Source organism: Rhea americana, unplaced genomic scaffold (assembly GCF_003343005.1).
Source record: "Rhea americana isolate MKP2758 unplaced genomic scaffold, rheAme1 scaffold_27, whole genome shotgun sequence".
In the NCBI taxonomy this organism is placed as follows: Eukaryota; Metazoa; Chordata; class Aves; order Rheiformes; family Rheidae; genus Rhea; species Rhea americana.
In genome coordinates, this window is record NW_028186390.1 from 4,887,765 (window position 1) to 4,912,446 (window position 24,682).

Consider the following 24,682-nt stretch of genomic DNA (forward strand, 5'->3'; position numbering starts at 1 on the left):
CTCCCTCTCCTCCCTCTCCTCCCTCTCCTCCCTCTCCTCCCTCTCCTCCCTCTCCTCCCTCTCCTCCCTCTCCTCCCTCTCCTCCCTCTCCTCCCATTTGTGTTTAGTAACATTATTTTTAAGCTTATACTGTAGATACACTACGTTTATCATTTCTTTTACTTACATTTTTCTGCTGTTTGTATAGCCTTGTTTTAGATCCGGTAAATTTTTTTCAAGTAAAATGTTCATTTGGGAGTAGGAGACTGTAACCAAAGCACTTATTTTAATTCTTGTCAGTCTGCTCCTTTGTCTTTCTACTTGGCAATTGATAGTCTAAACACTGTTTCTCCTGCAACCTTATGTTGGAAGAGACAACCTCATATTTATTATACTGTGATTAAAAAGTGAGCAGTAGAATAGAACTTAAGTGAAAAGGTGACGATTCCCTGGCTGGTTAATAGAACAAAACCATGTGACTTGGGGAAAATAACATAATTTTGGAATGATTTGTGTACGACCTTACAGTGGAAGCACAAGTGAGATGTGTGATGTTCATCAGGGCTTTAAAATCATACCAGCTTCTTATTACTCAAAGAATAAGAATTGGCCAGAGAGGGAAAGTTGAGAGGGCAGCAGCAATATCTGGTAGCCTAATGAGAAGCCCTCCCTGCCTTTAGTACCATCCAAGGTAGCCAGAATTCTCAGATTAAAACTTATATGGCATGTATCTGATAGTAAGTGAACAACACCTGCTTATTCTTTCCTTTTTACGTGTTAAAGAGGAAAGTTAATAAAATCCTATGATTTTATTTCTGGATAAACATTTCCTTTCTTGGTAGCTAGATAGAGTATAATATCCAAGCATGTGCATTTACTAACGTATTATTCTCTTTGAGTAGGCTAAGATTTGGACAGGTTTTTGTGTTGACATACTGAGTAAACTGTTTGTATAGAATCTGTTTCTTATGATTATCTCTAAGATAGTTAGTGCGTATTTTTAACTGTCCTAACCAGGGATTAGGATACCTGTTTCAGTTTTGGTTGAATAAAACAGAATAATTTTACTTGCAGTAAGAAGAATTTGGTCCTAGTTATTTTGAAATGTTGATTAGATTTCCTGGTCAGACTGCACAAATAGAATTGCTTTAGAAAAGAAGTATTTTCATTCTGATCTGTTATCATCTAATTCTTAGTATTCAACTATTTCTGCCTTGACCATTTCATTCTTATCCTGAAAAGAGCCATTATTTCTATAACTGAAGTTTAGTTTGTTTAATGAATGTGTTACTCTTCCAGATAACTTGCCCCGGAGTGCTGTTGAAAAACAAAGAGGAGCTCTATCTCAGTGTGTCTGTATTTGGGCAATACAAAAAAACTCTATGTGTTCCTGCAGCATTTCCACTGCTTTTTGAAGAAAAACTAGTATTTGAAAAGGTAAGATAATGTCAAGTGCTGATATGAGGCAAACAAAACCCATCCCAAGCTCCACATAAACCTAGTGCAAAATTCCCCAAAGCAAGTGATCACATTGAAGATGGCAAAGTATTGTAACTCCTTCTGCTTCTCTTCAGCACAAAGGTGTGTGCCTGTATTACCCACACAGTGACTTAAGTAATATAAATGCTGAAGAATGTAATATATAATGAGACTTTTTTTGGTCTTTGTCCTTTCTCCTATGAATGATGCTTTTTCAGTATCAGTTTTCCTAGCTTGGAAGGAACTAAATGTTGTTGTTCTTAAAATTATGGCAAGGTGAAAAACAAAGAATATTAGATTCAGGAGATTCAACTCAATTCAGCAGAAAGATAAAATAGCAGCTCAAGCCTTTTTGGTGACATCTTTCTCCCTTAGAGATACTTTTTTCAATGTTTGTCACCAGAATTCCCTGGGTCGTACTCTAGGCTTATAATTTATAGTTGTTTATCACATATTCTGAGTCCCTACTAGCTTCATTATTAGTACCATAGGGATAATGAAACACAGTATCTTACAGACATAATCTGGCTTCTTGACTACCTATGAATAATAATACTTTGCCCTTTCTAGTTCTTTACCTTTAAGCATCCCCCAGCACTTTGAAAATCAGACTGACCAAACATCAATGATGTGATGTGGGCAAGGTACAAACAGTGGTATACCTGGTGTAATTCCACCAGCCACTGAAGAATAGAGGGGGGAAAAAAATAGTAGTTCTTTAAAGGCATATAAACATCCCACAAATGACTTGAAGTAAAAAGTGCTGAATACTGTTTTCAGTATAATTTAGGGGAAGTTCAATACAGCAGAGTCTGACTGCTTACAATAGAGCTGAACAAGCAAACAGAGAATATCTGTCCTCTTACAAATGGCTTTTCAATATTTCTAGATATTTGTGTGGTACCAGAGCTCTGGTATTTTCAAACATTTGGTACCTTGAATGACAAAGTGATCTGTAGCACCTTGCTGAGATGTTTTGTGCAGAATTAGAGAGAAGTGTCTTACCTGCTTAAGATCCGATGCGACTCTACAGGAATTCCTTCCTTATCCCTTAATCACATGGGATTTGTATTAAAAAAAGAACAACTCCTCCCTTGCCCCCTCCCCTCCACTGAACAGTGCTCTGTACAAGGATAGTCAGTTCCATGAAAATGAAGCTTAAAGTATTACTAATATATTAAAAAATTATTATGCATCTCTCAGAATTCTAATACAATTAGCAATTTATCTTTCTCATTGAAAATTGCTCAAACAATACTTTTATCTCTATGTGTTCAATTCTTCTCAATACCTCTTAGCTTAAATTTAGAGAGGGAACCCCAAAGTGGCTAGGAAGCATATGACAAGGACTGCTAGCTTCTTATGAATTTGATTATGTACCAAATGATAATTTCAGTTTCTTTCCTTTTTCATAATGGGGATAGAACTGTTAGCAACTATCTGAAGTAAGGAATAACTGTGTAGTGGGGTTTTTTAGAGGCCTATCTGGAGTTTTTGGGGGTTTGGGTTTTTTTTTTTTTTTTAATTATATTTCCATTTCTTCCATTCCTCTCCCCCAACCAGGCATTTGCTGATATAGTTGATCCTGGAGACCTTGTGGAGTTACTTGAATGTAGGTTCTGATTTTTATGTATACTATTTTGTATGCACTTAGTGCTTAATATCTTGCACGTATGGACTCTAAAGAGGTTTTGAAGGATTAATGTATGTGTTTATTTTCCTATCAGGAACTTAGTCTCTGAAAATACAATGAGTTACCAATATAGCATGCTATGTATTACAAAATAAGTAGGACGATAGCATTAGTAGCTGTTCAAAACAAAAATTTTGTTGTGAGTGCAGGCAGAAGTTTCTTACTGTCTTTTGACTTCTAATAACTTTCCTCAAATATTGTTAGTTAAGAGAATGCCTCTAGAAATTTGTGCTGTATGCTTTAGAATAGAAGATAGGGAACACATGGTTTAATTAGCAAAAGTCTAACTGAATCCAAACAATTAATGGATTCCTCCATCTGACCATTTATTCAATTAATCTTTAAATAATATGAGCATAAAACTTTGATTTCTGTCAGGTTATATATATATATATATATTTTTTTTTTTAAGAAAATGGAGTGTGCGTACTGTAAACAGTGCTGCTGCATGTGGAACATAGTGCATTGCGCTGAGCCAGTGTTGACCCCGAGCTCAAACTCCAGGAATATGCCTCCTTCGTTCTGGGAGTTATCTGAAAAAACAGTAAAGCTTGCATCATCTTCTTTAAAAGCTGTTTTCAAAGGATTATTTCTATCTGATGCCAAATTTGTCAAGTTTTAAGTCAAGTTTAGTCTGTATTGTACACTGCTATCGCCAATGGGTTAGTCTGCAGTACTTATACAAGCTGTTCTTAATTTCATTTTACTATTGATGTATTGGAGATAATGTAGCTATGTATATTGCTATGAGGGTTAAATTGGTGAGTAGTTTTTCTTGTTTTTTGATTATCAAAATTACTTCTCATGTAATTTATTTTTAACTCACGAGGAAAACTTTTTTCCTTTCTAGTTGACACAGCCACACTTGAGCTAATACAACTCGTTCCTCCAGGTATTGTATCAATCTTTTCATAAATTATGCGGTTTACTAGGTGAATTTCCAGGAGGACATTATCCATTATACTGCAATCACTTTTTCGAACACACAAATAACATGTAAAGCTCTTCAACAAATAATCTTCTGAATGTAAAATGTTAATAGATCAAGAAGATCTTATTCTTGAAAGAGAATAATAACTGAATATTGAAATGTACCCTACTCAGGCTTAGGAAAATGATAGTATTTTAGAAATGAAAAATAAACTGAAGTCATCCAGTGCACACTTATTAACTGCAGCACGATGCACTTGCAAAGTGGCTGTCTGTGAAATTTCAGGTGCATAATTTTGTTCTCAGAATGACACACTTTTTTTTTCCTTCTATTTTAATGGTGACCACTGGGAAAACTCTTATCCTCACTATAAGTATTACAGGTCTCTTGGGATATATGAAGATAATAAATAGTGATTTGTCATACTTCTGTTATTGGTTTGTGTGATTATAAAAATCTATTTTAATGAAATTCAAGTGTTCCCATGAATAATGTAAATCTGTATTTTATTGGAAATAAAGTCAGGTTTGAAAGAAGACTCATTTGGAAACTCTAGTATTAAAAGCACTCTGTTACATGTCCTTAGTAGTTTCAAGGAAACGATTGCTTCTCTCAGGTAACTCACCAGACTGTTTGCTTGAAGGAATGAACTGACTGCAGATTTTTGTTGTGGGAGGGTAAAAGATCTTGGGTAAGGAATTTAATTTTGGGGAGCTTGGAGATAGATGTGATACAGCCCAATGTAAGCTGACAAAATGACGGTGGCAGCCCAATTAAAAAAAAAAAAAAAAAAAAAAAAAAAAAAAAAAAAAAAAAAAAAAAAAAAAAAAAAAAAAAAAAAAAAGGAATTTATACTATACTTTTGGTGTTTTCCCCTAAAGAATATAAAAAAGTAGCAAACCAGGATGTTGGGAGAATCTTGCATTTCTTTCTGACAGCTGTGCCAATTTTCAATTTAAGAAGCATGAATGTTCTGTAATACAGAATAATTCAGTTTTTCATAAGGGGTTGGTTGCTGTTAGAAAAGCCTACTCGTTTCTTCTGTGCATGGGGAGCAGGGGAGGAGGAGGAGGAAAGCTACTGAAGAATTGTCTTGAGAAAACCTCTCATATGTCTCTTAAAGAAGACTACATTAACTGTCCTATAAACTTTTTACAATAAAGAGTAAAATAGGCAGTGAATCCTGCACACTTCTGCAGCTGAGCAAAGTCCCATTTAACTTGGTGAGGTTATTGCACAGTGTGATACGGAGTTGTAAAGCCATGCTGTTAATTTATACAGAACAAAATTTATCTTAGTTTTAATATGATCTTGTGCATGGTGTCTGTACTCTGTTGTCTATTTTCCAATTAAAGTATATATTTCCTTTTTAGTGGGAGAAATTCTAGCTACTTATGAAGAAAATACAAGAGATTTCCTGTTCCCTGACCCTAAGCTTACTCGTGGGCACCATGGTTTAGATCGTGAGATTTTAATGAAGAAGTCCTCTTCTTTTACAGTGAGTGAATATCTGTGGATTGTATTTATGATACAGTGTGTTTCACTGGAGAAATCCCTTGAACTGCTTCAAATGAAAAGCAATTACTTCTGACAGATTTTGCCATTTCAGGTGTTGGAGGTACTAATCCAGGGCTGAACTTTGGTGAAGATATAATCTTTTTTCAAAATGCTGTTAGAAAGTGTTTAGTGGGAAAAAGTTTTCACTTGTTTTGGAATGTAGTACTATAATATGTGTCTCTCGTATTTCAAGCCATGGTGCAATTGGTAGTTGAAAGGATGTAGTGGGAGAAGAGGGAGATACGGTATCAACTTGATGGTTTTCAACAGGTAAACCATGTAACCTCCTCCCCAGTCTCTCTCTGTAGCATTTGGTTTCAGAATGTTTTTCATACTGTTTAGGACAGTGACGGTCAGTACAACTTTATACAGTATTATTCCATCTGACCCGTAGGCCCTCCTGAGGTCCAGAATCGCCACCAAAATAGTAAGTGAATGAAATTTGACTTAGTGCTGTGTGGCTGATTTTGAATTCCAAAGTTTGTTTCTCAAGGTCTGTTCAGCCCATTGACACCTAAACATTAACTGCCTTTTTTACAGTTTCACAAAAGCTATGATAAATGACCACTAATTGACAGAATAAGTGGAATGAATTAACGTTAATTTTCTGGAGATATGGGCTCAAGTGTATACTAAATGAAAATGAGGGCTCAAGTATATACTAAGTGAAAATGAATTCATCTCAGACTGTCCCTTCGTAGTGTTTAAGGCAGCTGAATCTTAGGTGATAGCGGAATAACTCGGGAACGTGCTTTGAAGATGATGATGATATGGAAGATGTGTTCAGAGGTTTGTTTGTCTTATTGAATTGTACAAGTAGAGTGGCAGTACATTTAGATTGGGAAGATAGGGACTCAGTTGCCTTGTCTGCTATGATTGGATTTGGAAAAAAAAAAAAAAAAAAAAAAAAGTGTGGTGGCAGGGAAAGACTGTTGAGTGAAGGTCATTGGTATCTGTCAGCTGGTATACTGTTTGCCCTATAAGGGCAACCTAGAAATTGCCCTGTCACTTGCAATTAAAAGTAAAAAAAAAAAAAAAAAAAAAGAACATTATTTTTCAGCCAGAGCAGCTCTTTGATAAGGCTTATCCTGTGAATATTGTTGCTGACATAAGGAAAGAGGGAGAGGAGATGGGACCACAATGGCCATAATTTATATGGATTTAAGCTACTGGAGCTAGGTACCCAGTCTTCAGTGACAGTACTGCATCCCTGTATCCTAATGTTCATTCCTTCCTTCCTATCATTCTGTCATTTTTTCTGGGTGCAGCCATACTATGCACTAATTCAGGGAGCATAAACGTTCAAAAATATTTTTCAGGTAAAACCATGCAAAAAGAATGATCTTAAATCCAAGCTGTTCCACAGTGCACTTCTTGATAAGGCCCCACAAAGTGGTACTCTGATTCAGTAAAGGAGGAGAAATACCTTAAGAAATTCTTGATGTTGCAGATTTGCTCTCTCAAAGCGATAACTTCAACTGCGGAAGTGATGTAATGGTCAGAGGGTGAATCTGAAGGAACTTTGTTTAAATAAGCCTTTAGTTGAGGTGGGCTCCAGTTGTCTGTTAAGTTTTCATTGTTTTTGAAATGTTTTGCTATAAGCAGGCTGTCAATTGTGTCAGTCTGGTATTAGACAAGAACCACGAAGCCGAAACTTGCTATATTGATTACACAAATGCTTCATACACTTCCTTTATTTTTGAATGGCCTCTGTGTTTAGAAAAGTTAATTTAACAAGTATGATACCTGTTCTTGTATTAATTTCATATTACTTATGGTATAGGTACCTTTCTAGTGCTGAGAAAGAAAACAGATAATTAAATACGAATAAATAAGGAGATATTAGCGAAATATTTTCAAATTTTTTGTAAATTCAGAGTAAGGAATCTTTGCAGAAGCAAAACCACTGTAGAAGCTTTTTTGTTGGACTGAGTTCTTTAATACAAAAATATGTGTATTTTATAATAATGAAAAGGTACCATACTTTGTGGACAGTGAGATGTTGAGTAGAGTCATTTGGATGCGTACCTGGATGATGACACTGTAGTAGCTTTAAAGTATCAACTGATGGAAGATAGAAATGTGCTTCGGTATCCTCAGGAAAGCTGTAACTGAAGTCCATTTCTACCCTGGAATGGGGACTGCAGAAACATCTGCTGCTCTTTTCTATCTTAGAAAGGCAGAAGAGTTTGTAGAGAATTTTGGCATGCTATCTCTATTTTGAGGAATAGTGTAGAAGCTGTTTTTCATGGGGTTGGAAAAAAGCTCTGAGAACTTGTGGCTCCTCCCTTTGGTTGTCAAATAGGATAGCCATGAGAGGATTTTCGCTCTACCTCCACAGTAAATATGGTCTCGAATGATTCCATCTTGTAGTGTTCCCTAAGCTTCATTGACAAATATTTCCTGCGAGCTTTGTCAGCAGCAAGCACTGTATTTAAATGCTAAACAAAAGGGAAGGTGTTAAACAAGATTTTGAGAACCAAAATTACTTGCATGTTTTCTATGGCAGTCTAGCTGTATTCTTCCAACAAAAAAAGTTATTTATAGCTAGCTGAGATGTTGAGTTTTCAACTGACAGCTGTGCTACAGTGGCATTTTGATTCCCAATAAAATTGTCTTTTATTAAAAAAATAAAGGTAGCAACAGCAAGGTTACGGTTGTGGAGTTCAGATAGGCAGCGACAAGCAGTGTCTGATTAGCAGTGTTAATCTGCCAGTTGGAAGGAATCCCAAGTTGAGAGGATCAGAACTCCTCCAGAAATCTGGCACTTGGCTGATAATGTCTCTGGCTAAATGTCTTATGAGGCTTACAAACACAATATGCATACGAGACATGCCTCGAGTTATCTCTCCTGGTCCAGTGTGGCCCAGCTGAGGCTTTTGCTGGCTTGTCTGTATTTCTGTGCAACCCTTGCCTTTCAGCATATGTTTAAACTTTGACTAGTAGTGACTTCTTACAGATACTCTTATCTCCATTCCCCACCTTCATGCAGTATTTGCGTGTTTCTTAAAAACAGTTTTCTCTTTAGTTCCACTGTCTTTCATTAGCATACCAATAGAAGACCTTCGATTGTAAACGCACTTACTTTTAATAATACTACGGGCTTCTCCTCCTCATGTTCCTTACAGTTAAAAGCGCATATTAAACTTGCTATCTAACTTGGGATCTTCTAAACATGAACTGCCTTTACAGTTTTACTATAATCAAATTAATATTATGTCCATTTCACATCTTTTTAATGACTGATACAGAAGGACAAGCAAGTCTGCTTAGGGCTGCAGGCACCACTGTGTCAGTGGCAGAGGAGTAGATTCCAAACACTTTCTGACTGGAGGATCATTTATGAATGTATTTAGGGTTATACAAAATTTAAATCTTTATGTAATACTATATTGAATATCTTTCAGCAATCCTCAGTTTGGGAACTGCTGAAAAAAGAATAACACCTCTGATGTTGGGCTGTAAGTTACTTCTGATATATCCATTCCTATGAATGCAAGTGCCATCCCATATTTCCTCTTCACAAGGCATTTCTCTGAAGGAACTGTGGTTTTATGTGATTTTTAGCTACAAAATTCTAACACTTCTGTAATCATTCTCAGCCTCTTTAAGAGGAATAAGTGCTCCACTGTTACTTTTTATAGATTTACTAATTTGGATGTGTTCCTTTTTAAACTGTTGATGGCACTTGGTAATTCATTGGTAATAAAAATGAATTGATTAAAGACTGTCAGCTTTAAAATCTCTTATATGCCATAGCTTGACTTGATTGAATCCTAGACTCTGTTAATTAGCATGACTGAGCTTTCTTGGCATTTTTGTCATTTCATACATTTTCATATATTTCCATACTCTAACCTGGGACTGGATCATATATCCTCATGGGAAATCAGTGTGTGTTTAGGCAGGTGGTAGAGAATTTGGTTCAGCAGTAGCTTTTGTAGATAAAGTGCCTCCTAATTCTTCAGACTGAGGGGTCAGGTCACAAAAGGAAAAAGCTACTTTTCCATTCTCAGTGATTTTGTACGTTCAGGCGCACAAATGCGCATGCACATGGATACTCAGGGACATGCAACGAACTGTCTGTGTGTGGAAGGAAGAGGGTAGAAAGTAACCTAGGGACACTTGGTTCCTACTTTGCTTCTGGAGAGCTATATAAGATGCACATACAGATGATCTCCATTCACTCACATAAAACATAATCTTTAGTTTTTATATGCATTTTTGAATGTTTTGGGAAACAGTGCCTGTGTGTCATATCTTGGTCCATTTCCCCCAAGTAGATTTTGTATACAATGGCCAAATCTAGCCAAATTTGAGAAGAATCATAGAATGGTAAGGTTGGAAGGGACCTCTGGAGATCTACTCCAACCCTCAGCATAGCCCATACGGGGATTGAACCCGTGACCTTGGCGTTGGCAGCACCACGCCCTAACCAACTGAGCTACAAGAAGTAAAGGTCTCAAACATGCTATGCCTCTAGAGATGTCCTAAAAATTGTCAGCAGTAAAATTGGACAAGTCAACGCAAACTATTATGCATATAAAGATGTAGGGACTTACTGGCTGATTAGCACCGGTGTTGATTGGCCAGCAGGCCTGGTTGGACTCCGCTGGCTCCAAATCAGAGTAGTGCTACTCTTTGCCAGCCAAGGAGTAAGAGGGAGTTGAGAGTGAGTGGGATGTGGTTAGAGAGCATGGGAGGCAATCCACAGAAATCAGACTTTGCTCTAATAATTACAGAAGAAAGTGTGGGATTTTGTTTATTTTTTTCGTTTTTTGTATTACAAGCAAATGGTTATTTGCAGTCTAAGTGACTAATTTTCCAAATGTTTTTACAAAAAAAAGGTTGCACAATTGAAATTATTTAAAGTTTGTAAAGTTAACATTAATAAAACTTCTACAGCATGATTGCAATTTTTGTTGATGCTGTATAACATAGCATGAAAAAAGTGAAGTGTTTTTGACAAAGAAATGTATTGAAATAAGTCAGACCTTAATTGTTATATGAAAGCAATATAATCATCTGTAATTGAATTGTCAGAAATGCAAATGTTAGCATCTTGACATTTACCATTGCTGTTCTGTCTTTTCTAATTATCTTTATTAGAGGCTGAAATTAACAAAGGAAATGGCTTAAAATTAGGAATGGTTTGTTACATTAGGTGACATTTACTTCTTTGATACCCTTTATCTTGAGTTGGAGCTTGATGTTCAATTATTGCCTCTCTTCTAGGGAATTGCACCAAAATTGAGATTTTCTACAAGCTCCCTTATTACAGAAAGTCTGTTAAGCTCGGGAAGGAGTCACATACAGGTTAGCATAATTTAATTGTTTGCAGTTTAATTTCTAGATTTAATATTGATAGCCCTGGTTCCAATTTTTGCATGTGCTACTCACTTCAAACTTTTCTCATTCTTTTGTTGTGGTTAAAGCAGTTTTCATGGGTGCTTGACAACTTGATTAAATTTTTAATCAAGTATGAGTAAAGAGTGGGCTTGGTGCATGACAGTAAATGTTGAGAGTTCCTTGAATCTGAAACAATTATCAGCTGCTATGTCCTGTGGTCAGCTGAAGTGTCAATCCCTAGTGTGTTTGTAGATAGGAAGATGCTGTCTCACCATTTCTTATGGATACTTACGATGAGACAATGAAAGCTGGGTGAAGTCAGAGAAGATACATTATCACAAACAAACCAATTAATACAATTGTTTTCCATAATAATATCAGTAACAGTAATGGAAATGAAGATTTCTGTTGAAAAGACTGTCACTGGTATTAAACTGGAAATGCTGCTCTTGCAACAAGCAAAGCTAAAGGCTGAAGCTGAAGAGACTTGAAGAAGAAAACCCTGATGTGTTGATTTGTTTGGTAGCTGTCACATAAAGTCACTCTAAGATTATTAGAAAATGGTGATGACCAGTAGCAGTGCAGCATCATTAAAATGGGATGGTCATCAGGCAGGAATGCCTGCAAAGAGAACTGGATGAATTGGACTTATTTGTGATGTTGCAAGTTAGTTCACTTGGAAGATTCTTTCAAATTTAGCAAAAGAAATATATGGAGATGCTTAAGTGAAGAATAACAAAATCAGTAAAAAATAGCATTGTCCAAAAACTAGCTTCATTAAAGGTGACTTCAGAACTTGATTTCAAATAAAATGTCTCTAAAAAGTATTTAATACGTTACAAACAGTGCATCAAATTTAGCATGTGTTGCTGCAAAGATGTAGTCTTGTGATTGATGGAAGCTGGCAGAAGCACAGGCTACTTCTTGTGAAAGCGAAATTAATCTTGAAGAGAATTTGGTCATTTTTCAGCTGATGCAGGTACAGGCGTGAGAAGGATAGTGACATGAACAAGCAGTCTCCATAATGCAGATACAAATTCAGTTCATGGAAACAGAACACAAAACAGCAGCCTCTTTCATTGCTAGATGTAGAGGGAAAGGCAAGAAGGCAAGCTGGAAATTTTTTTTATTGATTTTACTCCTGTGTTCTCTTGAACCCAAGCAGTGCATGCAACATTCACAATTCGGAGTCATGTCAGCTTCCTCAAGCCTGAAAAAGAGTTTCTGAGGGGAAGAAAATGTATTGCTATTTATTTTTTGACCTTCTACAACTCGGGAATTTGGGCCAAATTTGACCAAAAAGCCTAATTAATCATACTGTGATATTCAAAGTTAAAACATACTACTGACTGAGTGTTCTGATAAGTGTTGTATAATCTAGAGTGTCTTGACCTATAAAGCTTGAAGAGTAATTGAATGTTCATTTAATGTGAGGACTTACAAAGGAATGATAATGTATTTCAAACGAAGCTTTAGCATCAAAAAAAAGTTTCCCAGAATTTTAAATTGGTCATAAAAGTTATTAATTTTTTTTGAAGAAGGGTTAGTCCTAGTTCATAGGTGGATTTTGCTGGTGGGAAGGTAGTGAGGTGGTTTTTCCCCCACATTTCTTTATTCTACTGTACATGCTTATTTAAAAATATTATCATTTCAGAGAAAAGTATTTGGGGCAATAATGGTGTGATTGTACACGTTTTTGCCTGCCAAATCCGTATCTTGGATGTCAAGTGCCAGTTGTATGAATCAAGCTATTTGCCTTTTTATTTTCACAAGTTTTTGCATCATTTAGGGGGATCTTTAGAAGATATTCTTTAAAGTTTTTTACTAATCAGCTTCTTGATCATAATTTTTTAAAGAACTAGTAAATTCATTATTGTCCAAGAAAATACACATTTCAGAGAAGGTAATTACACTTGTCAATTTTTGTCAACTCTAACCAAATGTAATTTAAACTACTAAATAGGCTATTTTAATTTGTTTATTTTATTTAAAGGGAAAGAACTCTAAAAAATCTTTTTTAAAAAAAAAAAAAAAAGTACAGATGGAAGAAAAAATGCTTTGAACTGTGTATGGCCAGTCCATGTATTTTAGATAAGGTTTGTGTTAAGCGAATTTGTGACAAAATTCAGTTTAATTTTTTGCGGTCTTTGTACACGAGCTTTGTGAGCAAGCTAATTAGCCAAGTATCCATCATTTAACCTTAACATCTAACATTTAGCAGTATGTGTTTTAACCTCCTTTTGGTTTTAGACAAAACTACAAAAACATTGTTTTTTTCAAATTGCTGCTTGATTATAGCTTTGTGAGGAGAACTTGCAGCTGACATGCATCTATTTCTGTTAAAATTATTTGTTCATTGTTTGCATTATTGTCAGTGATCTTTGTTCTGCCTGCTGTCAAACCAGATATCTCTTTTCACTTTAGGATAATTTGAATCCAGCACATCACTCAACCCCAAATGGAAAACTGCAAACAAGGTTACTAAAGAAAAACACTCTTTCACCTGAGAAAAACAGGCATAGCTTAGCAACAAAGAACTACGAGCTGCCTACAATAGCTTCTAAATCACGTTCTCCATCTCCGTACACAAAAAGACGAATGTGTGAGCTATCGGAAGAAGCCAGACAACGATTGGCCCATTTAAACCTTGGACCTTTTGAATTCAGAAGAGAAACTGATAAACCTCCATTTGTAGTTAGACGTGTATGTATTCTCTACAAAGTGCTTCCAACTTAAGCTAAGAACATTGTTTTTTCACTAAATATTACTGCAAACATTCATTCACTTCTTAGTTCAGATGAATGATTTTTCTCTCCTTAACAGTCTGCCACATAGGGTTTTAAATGTGGAACTGACTAAAATAAAAATCCTTTTTTCAGCATTAGTAACAGACAAAGATCGAGTTCTCTGGTTAAATTCCTGAGGCCCCATTTCTTTTCATCTAGTGTACTAGACAGGATAATAGGTGTATGAATTCAGATTGGAAGTAATTGATATTAGTATTAAAAGTGTGTGAATAAGACTTTAAAAAAATATCTAGTCAAATTATGAAAACTTACACTGCCTCTTTCAACTTTTGGTATGCTGGCATTCTGTGATCTTTGCTAAAAGCTGCATCTCTTATGCTTTGACTCAGGATTTATAAACATCCTGAATTTAGCACCTACATAAGGACTTGTTGCTAACCCTATGTGAACAATTGTTCTGGAATTAGGGACTTATTTAAAGTAAGTGTATTTAAATGCTTTACTACTTAAAAGCCAAATTGCCTAGCCTCTTGGAAGATCATGTTCTCATATATGTTTATGTTCTCTCTTAACATTTATTATGATTGCACTAAGTCTCTATTTTAAGAATCCTACCTTGAATGTAGGGGAAGAGACGGAGTTGTTTTGTCTATTTGCTATGACATTATGATTTCTCCACAATTTTGGACACTTATCACAGCCACTGAGATAATTTAGCGTTTAATTAATTTGGTGTTCAAATTATTTTATTTTTATTGTTTATGTACAAATGAATTAGTAATGTCTTGTCAAATTCTAGAATTCTCTTCCAAGTTCTCTTCTGCTGCTAGGTACCTTTTAGAAATTCAAATTAGTCTTAATAAGCCATTAATCATTCATCAACCAACAGTTTATCTCTCTCTCACAGATAGTTTTTCTTTTAACTCTTATTAATCAATTCTTCTTTTTTGATCTATAGGTGAAGTTCACAGTTTAATTACTGCATCCTTAAACATTGATTATTGATTATGATTGTTTGATTATATTTGTACAGAAAGGAATAAACTTGTATCTTAACATACCATACCACAAATGTCATGGCTTTTTCTAGATTGGAGAATATTCTTTTTAGTACGTCTTTACTGCTAAGGTTTGTTTTGGCCTGGAGATTTTGTGTTACATTAAGATAATGTAGATAAAAGATAAAGAATGTTACTGTTTTGATTAGGAAGAGCAGCACTTGGTGAGATCCTAACTGGAGTAAATATGTGCGATACCTAGAACTGTTCAAAAAATTACAGACATTAAAGATGAAGGAGAAATTATCATAGAATCATAGAATCAGTAAGGTTGGAAGGGACCTCTGGAGATCATCTAGTCCAACCTCCCTGCTCAGCAGGATCACCTAGAGCATATTAGACAGGGTTGCATCCAGGCGAGCCTTGAAGATCTCCAGAGAAGGAGACTCCACAACTCAACCTCTCTGGGCAACCTGTTCCAGTGCTCTGTCACTCTTACTGGGAAGACATTCCACCTCACAGTTCAGGGAGAACTTCCTGTACTTCGGTTTCTGCCCACTGCCTCTTGTCCTGTCACACGGGACAACTGAAAAGAGTTTGTCCCCATCCCCTTGATGCTCTCCCTTCAGGTACTTGTAGACATTGATGAGATCCCCCCCTCAGTCTTCTCTTCCTCAGGCTGAAGAGGCCCAGCTCTCGCAGCCGTTCCTCATGGGGCAGATGCTCCAGCCCTCTGATCATCTTTGTAGCCCTACGCTGGACTCCCTCCAGTAGCTCCATGTCTCTCTTGTCCTGGGGAGCCCAGAACTGGACACAGTACTCCAGATAAGGCCTCACCAGGGCTGAGTAGAGGGGCAGGATCATCTCCCTTGATCTGCTGGCAACACTCTTCCTAATGCACCCCAGGATACCTGTGGCTGCCTTGGCCACAGGGGCACATTGTTGACTCATGGACAATTTGTCATCCACCAGCACTTCCAGGTCCTTCTCTGCAGAGCTGCTCTCCAGCAGGTCAGCCGCCAGCCTGTACTGGTGCCTCGGGTTATTTTTCCCTAGGTGCAGGACTCTGCACTTGCCCTTGTTGAACCTCAGRAGGTTCCTCTCCACCCAGCTCTCCAGCCTGTCCAGGTCTCTCTGAATGGCAGCACAGCCCTCAGGTGTGTCAGCCACTCCTCCCAGCTTGGTATCATCGGCAGACTTGCTGAGGAGGCACTCTGTCCCCTCATCCAGGTCATTGGATGAAGAAGTTGAACAGGATGGGACCCAGGACTGAGCCTTGGGGGATGCCACTAACCACAGGCTCCAACTAGACTCCACCCCACCGATGACGACCCTCTGAGCTCTGCCTTTCAGCCAGTTCTCAATCCACCTCACTGTCCACTCGTCTAACTCACACTTCCTGAGCTTCTCTAGGAGGGTGTTATGGGAGACAGTGTCAAAAGCCTTGCCGAAGTCAAGGTACACAACGCCCACTGCTCTGCCCTCATCTCCCCAGCCAGTCATTCCATCATAGAAGGCTATCAGATTGGTGAAGCAGGATTTCCCCTTGGTGAATCCATGCTGGCTACTCCTGATCACCTTCTTTTCCTCCATATGTCTGGAGATGACATCCAGAATGAGCTGTTCCATCCCCTTTCCAGGGATGGAGGTGGGGCTGACTGGCCTATAGTTGCTTGGGTCCTCCTTCTTGCCCTTTTTGAAGACTGGAGTGACATTGGCTTTCTTCCAGTCCTCAGGCACCTCTCCAGTTTTCCATGACTTATCTGCATTTCTTTTTTCTTTTAACAATATGACATTCAGAATTTTCTAGACCTTTCTAGCAGTATTTTTATTGAAGCGTAGAAAAGCTAGTGTGAACATAACATATGAACCAAATGTTGTGATAATAGTTTTAGATAGTATTTAAATAAGAATAAATTATTTTAGAAAGGAGATAATCTTATAGGGGTGTTCTTACATAGGAAAACAGGGATAAAAAATGTATAGAAATTCAGAAGGGGTAATACAGAGTGTTTTAAAAACATTTTTGCTTCAGGTTGAACAACCAAGTCCTGGTATTGAACTTCACACCTGGTGTCCCCCTCGAGAAAGTACAGTGGAAGCCTGGTCTAAGGTAAATCATGGTTAGTATTTTCTACTATATTTTCCTTTAATACTTTTATTTTCTGCAGTAATTTAGTGGAGATGTTTTGAGAAACCATGCATAATGGCAAAAAAAAGTTATCCTTTAATCCTAGGAATAGCGAGAATGTTGAGTAACCAACCCCACTGTTGCAAAATGTGGTTGTTGAGATTTCTTTACCTCATGAGACTCAGAACCTAGTTCTGCATGATATTCAAGTAGGAGCAGAAGATACTGAAGTCCAGCCAGGTGCCCTGTTTTTGGTTTACCTGTTTTCGTGAGTTGCATAGTGGAGCAAATCTGCACCTTGATTTGTATATGTATTGGTCAGGTTTAGAGTTTGTTCAGAATTGATCATTTTGAAGGTTTTTTCCAGGGCTTTGCTGTTTCAAAATAGTTTCAAAATTATTTCAGTAGTACTTGTGAGTAGTGGATCAGTGACTTATTATTAGTGAGCATTCAGAATGTACTTGCATATCCACTTGAATGTTCATTGGTATCTGTAAGTGAGGGTGTTATAAGAGATGTGGCATCCCAAATTTAAGGAAGTACCATAAAACTTGATTTTATTTAATATATCTAGCAATATGAGGATTTTAATGAGTTTTACCAGTATTTTTTGTTACGTGTGCTCTGCCTTACACCATTGTGCCTCTTCGTATTTATAAATAGCTATATAGCAAATCATTATGAATTATTTATTTTACATTTGCTCTTTAAATGCTACATCTAGTTCTATTACAGAGTTTCACATTCCTTTTGGAGTCATATATATGAATCTGTAGTATCTGGATCTATTATCACCTGATACTGTTAGGTACTTACGAAATAAGATGGTAGTCTCTGACCAATACTTAGGACACTGAAAACTACCTTACTGCTCATATCCAGAGGATTCATCAGTCACTTGTCCGTGTCTTGAGGCTTAACTGTAACTTCTGAAAAACATAGATTTTTAGGATCAGAGATCTTACTACTGACAGTGCAGTTGGGTCCTTTTTTGCTTTTATGCAAGTAGGTAATAGAGAGGTGTCTTTATATTGCCATACAGCATAAAAGTACCTATTTTATCTTGGGTCATAGGAGGGAGGATGTTCAGTGCAGACTGATATAAACTATCAAGAAGCCAGACATGATGTACTGTCAGTCACCTAACAGTGAGGTATATTTTGACATGATATTTTGACATGGGTGAAGTGTCTTAAACCAGTATGGACCTAATAGTTTCTCCATTGGCTTCATACTCATGTTTGTGGGACAGTGGTGACAGAGGGAATGAAGAGGTGATAGCAGGAGGGAGAGGGAGTAGTAGGGAAGTATGTTCAGAAAAGATTAGCAAGGTAGCCTGATGTAAATGAGAATTTTAAGGATTGGTATAGCTTTACTTTATATTGATTTTAAGCAGTTAATAGCTTAACAGAATGTACTACTGGGATCTATATAGAAGATGGTGCCTATACGGATGCCTTATTGTAAGCATTGTATTGTATTAAATAAGAAGTCATTGTTTTCAAGTGAAGAAAGTCCTAAAATATTACTGGGGCGGCTTAGAATAGCCAAACAAACAGTGATAAATTGTCTTAGTGCTATTTAGAAGGAGAGGTAAGTTATTTTGTAAAAGATTGCATAAAATGTAGGAAAAAAAAATTTCTTCTGAATTTCTTCTGTGATGTGCCTTTTCTTTTTTCTTCATTTTTTCTTTCTTTCTTTTCTTTTTTTTTTTTTTTTTTTTTTNTTTTTTTTTTTTTTTTTCTTTTCCAGATCCTTCTCTTCTCGGCAGCTATAGGCCCAAGAAAGCCAAAGTGAGTACCCTGCAATGCCATTGTTTGCAAATATTTTTTTTTTGGAAAGCTCTGAGTAAGAAGGATTGTCCCTTGTAGGTGTCTTTGAACCTTTGTCTTGGGGAAGTAACTTTTGTAGCATCAAAAACAAGACAAAGGAAATTTTAAATCTGATATAACTCAGTCTAGCCCTTTTGACTGATGATTTACAAGCAAATGTGAAAGTTAACAGTCTATAAAATATTCATGTCTGTAGTTAGAGGACTTGCTTCTTCTTGGCATCAAGACTTGTGATAGGGCTGTAGAAGATCCTTTAAAAGCAGTTTACAGTTCCAATCATTTTCAGAACATACTTTATTCCATGTGAGTATGGTAAGGTGGCACTAAAATAAATGGCAAGCCAATGTTCTGTTATTTCCCATGCTTGCTTTTTCAGAACTTAGCTGTTTTTGCACTGAGTGGCTCTGAAGATCAATATCTAGATTCCTTTGAGCATTTTTTTTCTTTCCTTCTTAATTTAGATGTTTCTGTGTTTCTGAAATAACGCAGAAATTGGGGTTGTCGACATTTAATTGTTTTATGTATGTCCTCTTTAATTTCCTAATGATTGGTAAAAGCAATGATACAGGGAGGAGGAAGGAAGGGGAATTAAATGGATAAACCTTGATACAATTAAGCGTATTTTTGTCAGCTTCTCAATTTTTACTATGTAGGGTTGCAGTTTGATGTACCATGTGAATTTCATTTTGCTACCTCTGGATTGTTCTGTGGTTTTAACTGAGAAATTGTAAAGACAATAGAAAATTTCTGCTAAATATTTTTATAATAATTATTTTAATTAATACCTTTTTCCCCCTCTAAATATGGAGGTAGATAATAGCAGCAGTTATTGTTTTGAGCATGCAGATAGCTGAGCTATAGATTAATTAATTCATGATGTTCCTAATGCCCCTAAGCACTGCCAATTCCAACTGTCAAGAAAGTCAAGACAGAGAAGAATGTATGTTTTTGTTGCCAAAATACTATACAGCTTTAAACTAGATGTAGTTAGCACTGTAGTTTCAGAGGACCTGAGAACTGTTCGTAGTGAAAGGTAACTGTTAATGGGAAATCATTGTTGGGTTTAATAAACAACTTATATTTTCACTGGCTTTTGTCAAAATTTGTCTAATCATCAGATTATGATGTTAATTGACATGATTATGTTTGAGTGATCTTTAATTGTCTAACTAACATCAGATACCTTTTAAAAAATTGTGATGGGGTGTATTTGCCCTGTATGGCTGCAGCCTGGAAAGAGTTAATAAACATCCTCGTTTGGTTCCCTGGCTTTGGGAAATGGTTGCTGTCAAAGTCCTCCTCCTGGGTAGAATGAGATAACCCATGGAGACATTTCGATGGTACAGGTTAAGAGGATCTGTGAAAGGAGGAAAAATGGAAACCTAGTACAGTAAAGAGTAAGTAGAAAATGAATAGATGGCCCTGAGTTTTGCCTGGAAGAAGGGCAGATGATGAGAAACAGAAGTCTAAGGACAAGGGTTCCTAAGCTGAGGAGAGGTCTGAGGAGTGTGTTGTGTAGACTCTCAGGTATCATTCTGAATCTTTGAGGGTCCTAGAAGTGGCGAACCTTTAAACTGTGCAGGCAAAAAAGGCAATAAAAGGGCTGTTACGCTAGACTTTGCCGTAAGATGGTGTGTTAGATACTAATAAAGCTCTTTCTTTAACACTTGTTGATTGAATTCTTGGGGCCAGAAATAATTTCTGTAGTTTTAGACTAGGACTCTCCTGAGAAATCAGGGTCCATATTATTCCTCAGTAGACAGATATTTACGGGTGACCTGTATCCTTTTGATTTACAAAAATAAAACCTGTAAAGTATGCATCTTAATATGCATAATAAACTTTAGCAAGACTTACTTTTTTTACAGGTAAAATCTACTCATGGAAAAGACTTTGATAGTTCTTCTGATGTACGTAGTGAGCATGTCATCTCGGGTCCACTGAACAAACAGTCCAGTTCTGCTGGTTCTTTATTGTGTGCAGCGCCTTCAGCATTTCATAAACATTCCTTAAGCTCTGTGCTAAGTCGATCTTCTCTAAGGGAAAGGTAATGACTTGTTTTTGTTCTGTGTGAAATTCTGGACTCGTTAATGAGAGCAGATAGTAGTAGTATTTGCATGGCTCTAGGTTGTATGTTTAGAGGCAGGCTGAAGAAAATGAGAATTTTTCCCGAACAACTGTCCTGTCATTTAACTTGTCCTCAGGAGCTGTGTTTTTGATCACCTCTCTACTTAATGAATGAAATCCAAATAATATGACAATGAAAAGAATGTTTGACATCTGTGTTGCTAACTCTCTTTGAAACAATGAAGCCCCAAATTTCAAGCACCTCATGCCCATCGCATGTTTAAAATAGAGACTATTAAATAGATAAGTTCCTCTGTCAGAAGGGATTAAAATATCGGGAGTGTAAGTGTAGATGGATAAACATATATATACCTTTTTTCCACTTGACTATTGTTCAGCGTAGTGTTTATAAGCATGTATTAGTGGCTGTGCTGTGGTCAAATGTGTGATTGGAGTGTGTACCATGTTTGGACTAGCTTTAATCTCATCAATGTATCATTTTTCAATCTCTTTGCTTTATAGGCATCTTAAGAAATTTTTCAGTTGAAGTGTGGGCCCCCACAGGAATTCTGCTTACATTAATTATTATATTTAGATTTCTTTTCTCAGTAGTCCTCCACTGATCCCAATGGGGTTGGGATGAGGACAGCATCTAATATCCCTTAGTTCAATGGATTTCAATCCGTGGGCTAATACTTTGAGCAAGCCTAGCGGTTCCAATGTCTCATGAGGGTGGGATGGAAGAAATGTCAAAAGAAGAAACAGATCTTCCATGCCAAAATCCTCCAGCCCTCCAGGGAGAGAGAGTATTCCCTACCTCTTGGTGAGTAGAATGTGTCTTTGGTGCACAATGCTCCTACTGTACATTCAGTTCAGTTAGTTTCTAGAGGGCTTTCTGGGATTAGAAAGGTTTAAACTTTGAGTACAAAACTGGACCTGAATAACCAAATACCTAACATAATTGTGAGAAGATGAGCATCAAACTGATGGCCTGCCCTAAGTACTGAAATGTGTCTCTGAGGCCTTCCTTGGAGATGTGCTGTGGTGGCTAGTTCATGCACGTTCTAGGCACTTTCCTCCTTGATGCCACTGGTAGCCCAGTTAGTGAAAGCTTGCAAGGCACATTTTATAGCATAGGCACAGCCTAAGGTGTAGCTTCTTTTTCAAAATAGAAAAATTATCTTAGTTCAAAAAGAAAAATGATAGATTGCAGGTAGGGACTAAATTTTTAATACTCATAAAAATCAAGTTACTGTTTCTTTTAACATCTTTCTCTGCTTGAAAACATACTTGCTTGTTATTCTGTGTAATAATATTTCTTGTGAACTGTAATGCAGAGATTAGGATGTATCTGGGGTTTAAAGGAGATCTCTTGTCATGTTTTCTGACTCCCCAGTCTCTTCTGACATTGTCTGTTCATTAATTACCCATGTCTAGTGAAGAGGTATTGCAACGGTCATTTTTATCCTTTGTTCTGTGGTATGAATCTTTTTTCAGCCAGAATTTTTCTTTTTTTTCTTTCTTTCTTTTAAAATTAATTGTGTTTAAAGCTGTCAGGGTCCCTTATATTGATGGCAGGAATGTCTTGTATGTTGTGAGCTGCTGTTATATGCGTAGTAATTTAGTCATCTGCCAGTTAATCTTGAAATCATCTGAACGTTCTTGCTCCTTCTCTTTACCAGCCTCTCTCCAGAAGTGAATTGTGATTTTGTGAAATTATGGTTTTTTTCTTATTAGAAAAAATGCTCTCAGCTCTTTAGAGATGTAACATCTTTTTTATATTAAAGATGTAAGCATTTACTTTCATAGTCAGAAAAAAATATAAAATAAAGAAATAAAGGGCACAGTCTAATAAATTTGATCTGTATGTTCGTACTACTGGAAAAAAAGATGGCTTTAGTTGCCTCTGTGCTGAGAATTATAGTTGGAATGACAAACATGGATCAGAGGTCAGTATTTGGAAATGCATGCAAATGCTGCTGTTCAGATCATATAAATACAGGGAAAATCAGTACTACTGAAAGTATAACAATGTTAGTATATTTGCAAGAACACTGTGTTTTATCTTGCAGTGATTTGCTTGTTATTTTCGCCACTTTATTTTGAATTACAAAGATAGAAATTTGCATATCTAGGCAACTTTTATTGCTAATCAACCTACAGTCAAAATAATATTTTACTATTCTTTCTCCCTTTAATTCCATTATTTCCCTTTTTTAAAAAAAAGTAATGTGAAGTGAGCATCTGCCTTCATGAGAGTTCTTCCTCAGTTTCCTGCTGCAGAGGTGGTAAGGCATTGCAGTACCTTTCTGTGGTGTAGATGAGAGTTTTGTGTAAGTCCTCTGAACCTTTTTGCATCCTTTTTTAGCAGTTTCCAGTCCCTTTCTGCCAGCCTGCTAGGGAGGCCACGAATCAATCTTCTCTCTCCCTTCTTCCACTGGCTTTGAGTCAAAAGCAGAACTGTAAATAGACTTACTGTTAGGACAAAGTGGCAAAGTTTTGAATGTTTATTTTACGTTTTATTTTTAGGTTTTTCATTATTTAGGTCACCTGAGGAAGGTCTGTGTTGCGAACTGACAGTAGACATAGTGAAGCAGCTGTGCCACTTCCCATTTTGAATCTAGCTCTTATACAGTGCTGTGGTATAAGCATACTCTTTAGTTCCTGCCTATGATGTCTGGGTTTTAAGTCAGTGCAGTTAATATGTACCTTAGCCCTAGCTGGCTGATTGTACATAGGTAAGTATTATGCTTTGCGGAAGAGCATTAGGGTTGAAGTGTCTCTACTGTGCTGCAGAAGAACAAAATTCAAGTCCAGCTCTTGCTTTTTTAACTCATGTACATCTTCATGCATACTAGAATATGGTGTCTGTTCCTGGGGATTTGTAAGCTAAGCCTTCCTTGTAGTATTGAAACCTGAAGCAAAATACCAAGCTGAAGTCATTATTTTGTGAATAAAAGGTGAAATAGTGAAGTGAATTCTTTAAGCTAATGACAGAATTTCTCTGCATGGAGCTATCTGCTGGCACAAGAGAAATGCTTTTCTCAAGAGATTACCACCATCGTAGTAGTATTTGGACATTTTTGTTGTGTTGAGAGGCAAAGCTACTTCTCCTGCATTTGGGATCAAGGGGTTCTTTTTCCTACTTTGGACATTGCAGGATTCTGTTTTTGTTTTTTGTTATTGATCTGAAGAGTAATCACTCCCGGAGTGAAGTCCCTCTTGATGTCTTTTTGATGTTTTCCTGGTGGTACTGCTGCAATGTAGTCTTATCTATGACAAAATATAACAAAAATTCTAACCTCTATTTGAAGTAAGACAGAGGTTACCCATCTGGATCAGATGCCCTTATGTTACATTCTTATGTTGTTTCACTACCCTCTTTCTGTATTTTATCTTTCTCCATGTACTACGAGAATGTCAGCATAAAGGTAGATATTACTAGTAAAAGATTAGCTCCTGTGTGAAGTCCTTGAAAATTCAAGTTGTCAGAAGCTTTGGCTTCAGTGATCTTGCAATGTTACCCCAGGATATTGTGTTCTGGTTTTCTCACATAGCAGTATCTAAACTAAGAGTAATTCACATAGTATTTGAGAAGGTGGAATGCATCCTAGGATACATAGGGCTTATTCTACTTCCGTGAGAAGTTTTGAGAGCCTTCTACTAGGAAGTAGAGCACTGAAAAATTTAGCAGGCTTTTTAGAAAATAGCTTGCTCTAGGGAGAGACTGCAACTAGGTTTCCTGCCTGATGCTAGCTAATTATTTCTGATCTTTGGGAACTGAATTTTGGTAGTAAGGTGGTTCATGAATCTTTGGGGTTTGTTATCGATGTCACCTTTTGGGGAAGTTTACTAATTTTCCATTTACTAAGCTGGTCTCTGGAATCAGCCCTTAAAGATCATTTATTTCTTATCATAT

The 24,682-nt window shown here is 36.8% G+C and overlaps 1 protein-coding gene and 1 non-coding gene across 2 annotated transcripts in view; one reads left to right on the forward strand and one right to left on the reverse strand.

Annotated features, from left to right (window-relative positions):
- SPATA6 (spermatogenesis associated 6) overlaps positions 1-24,682 on the forward strand; it is a gene marked incomplete at its 5' end in the record, with an annotated part of 42,471 nt that overhangs the window by 4,282 nt on the left and 13,507 nt on the right. The window contains 9 exons of the mRNA XM_085308190.1: positions 1,279-1,416; positions 3,022-3,070; positions 4,002-4,043; positions 5,456-5,580; positions 10,875-10,955; positions 13,413-13,691; positions 16,769-16,856; positions 18,617-18,657; positions 20,565-20,743. Coding sequence (XP_085164316.1) covers positions 1,279-1,416; positions 3,022-3,070; positions 4,002-4,043; positions 5,456-5,580; positions 10,875-10,955; positions 13,413-13,691; positions 16,769-16,856; positions 18,617-18,657; positions 20,565-20,743 — 1,022 coding nt within the window. The remainder of the gene's footprint in view (positions 1-1,278; positions 1,417-3,021; positions 3,071-4,001; positions 4,044-5,455; positions 5,581-10,874; positions 10,956-13,412; positions 13,692-16,768; positions 16,857-18,616; positions 18,658-20,564; positions 20,744-24,682) is intronic.
- TRNAG-GCC (transfer RNA glycine (anticodon GCC)) lies at positions 10,020-10,102 on the reverse strand. The gene has a single exon. It is a non-coding gene; the product is annotated as a tRNA-Gly (tRNA).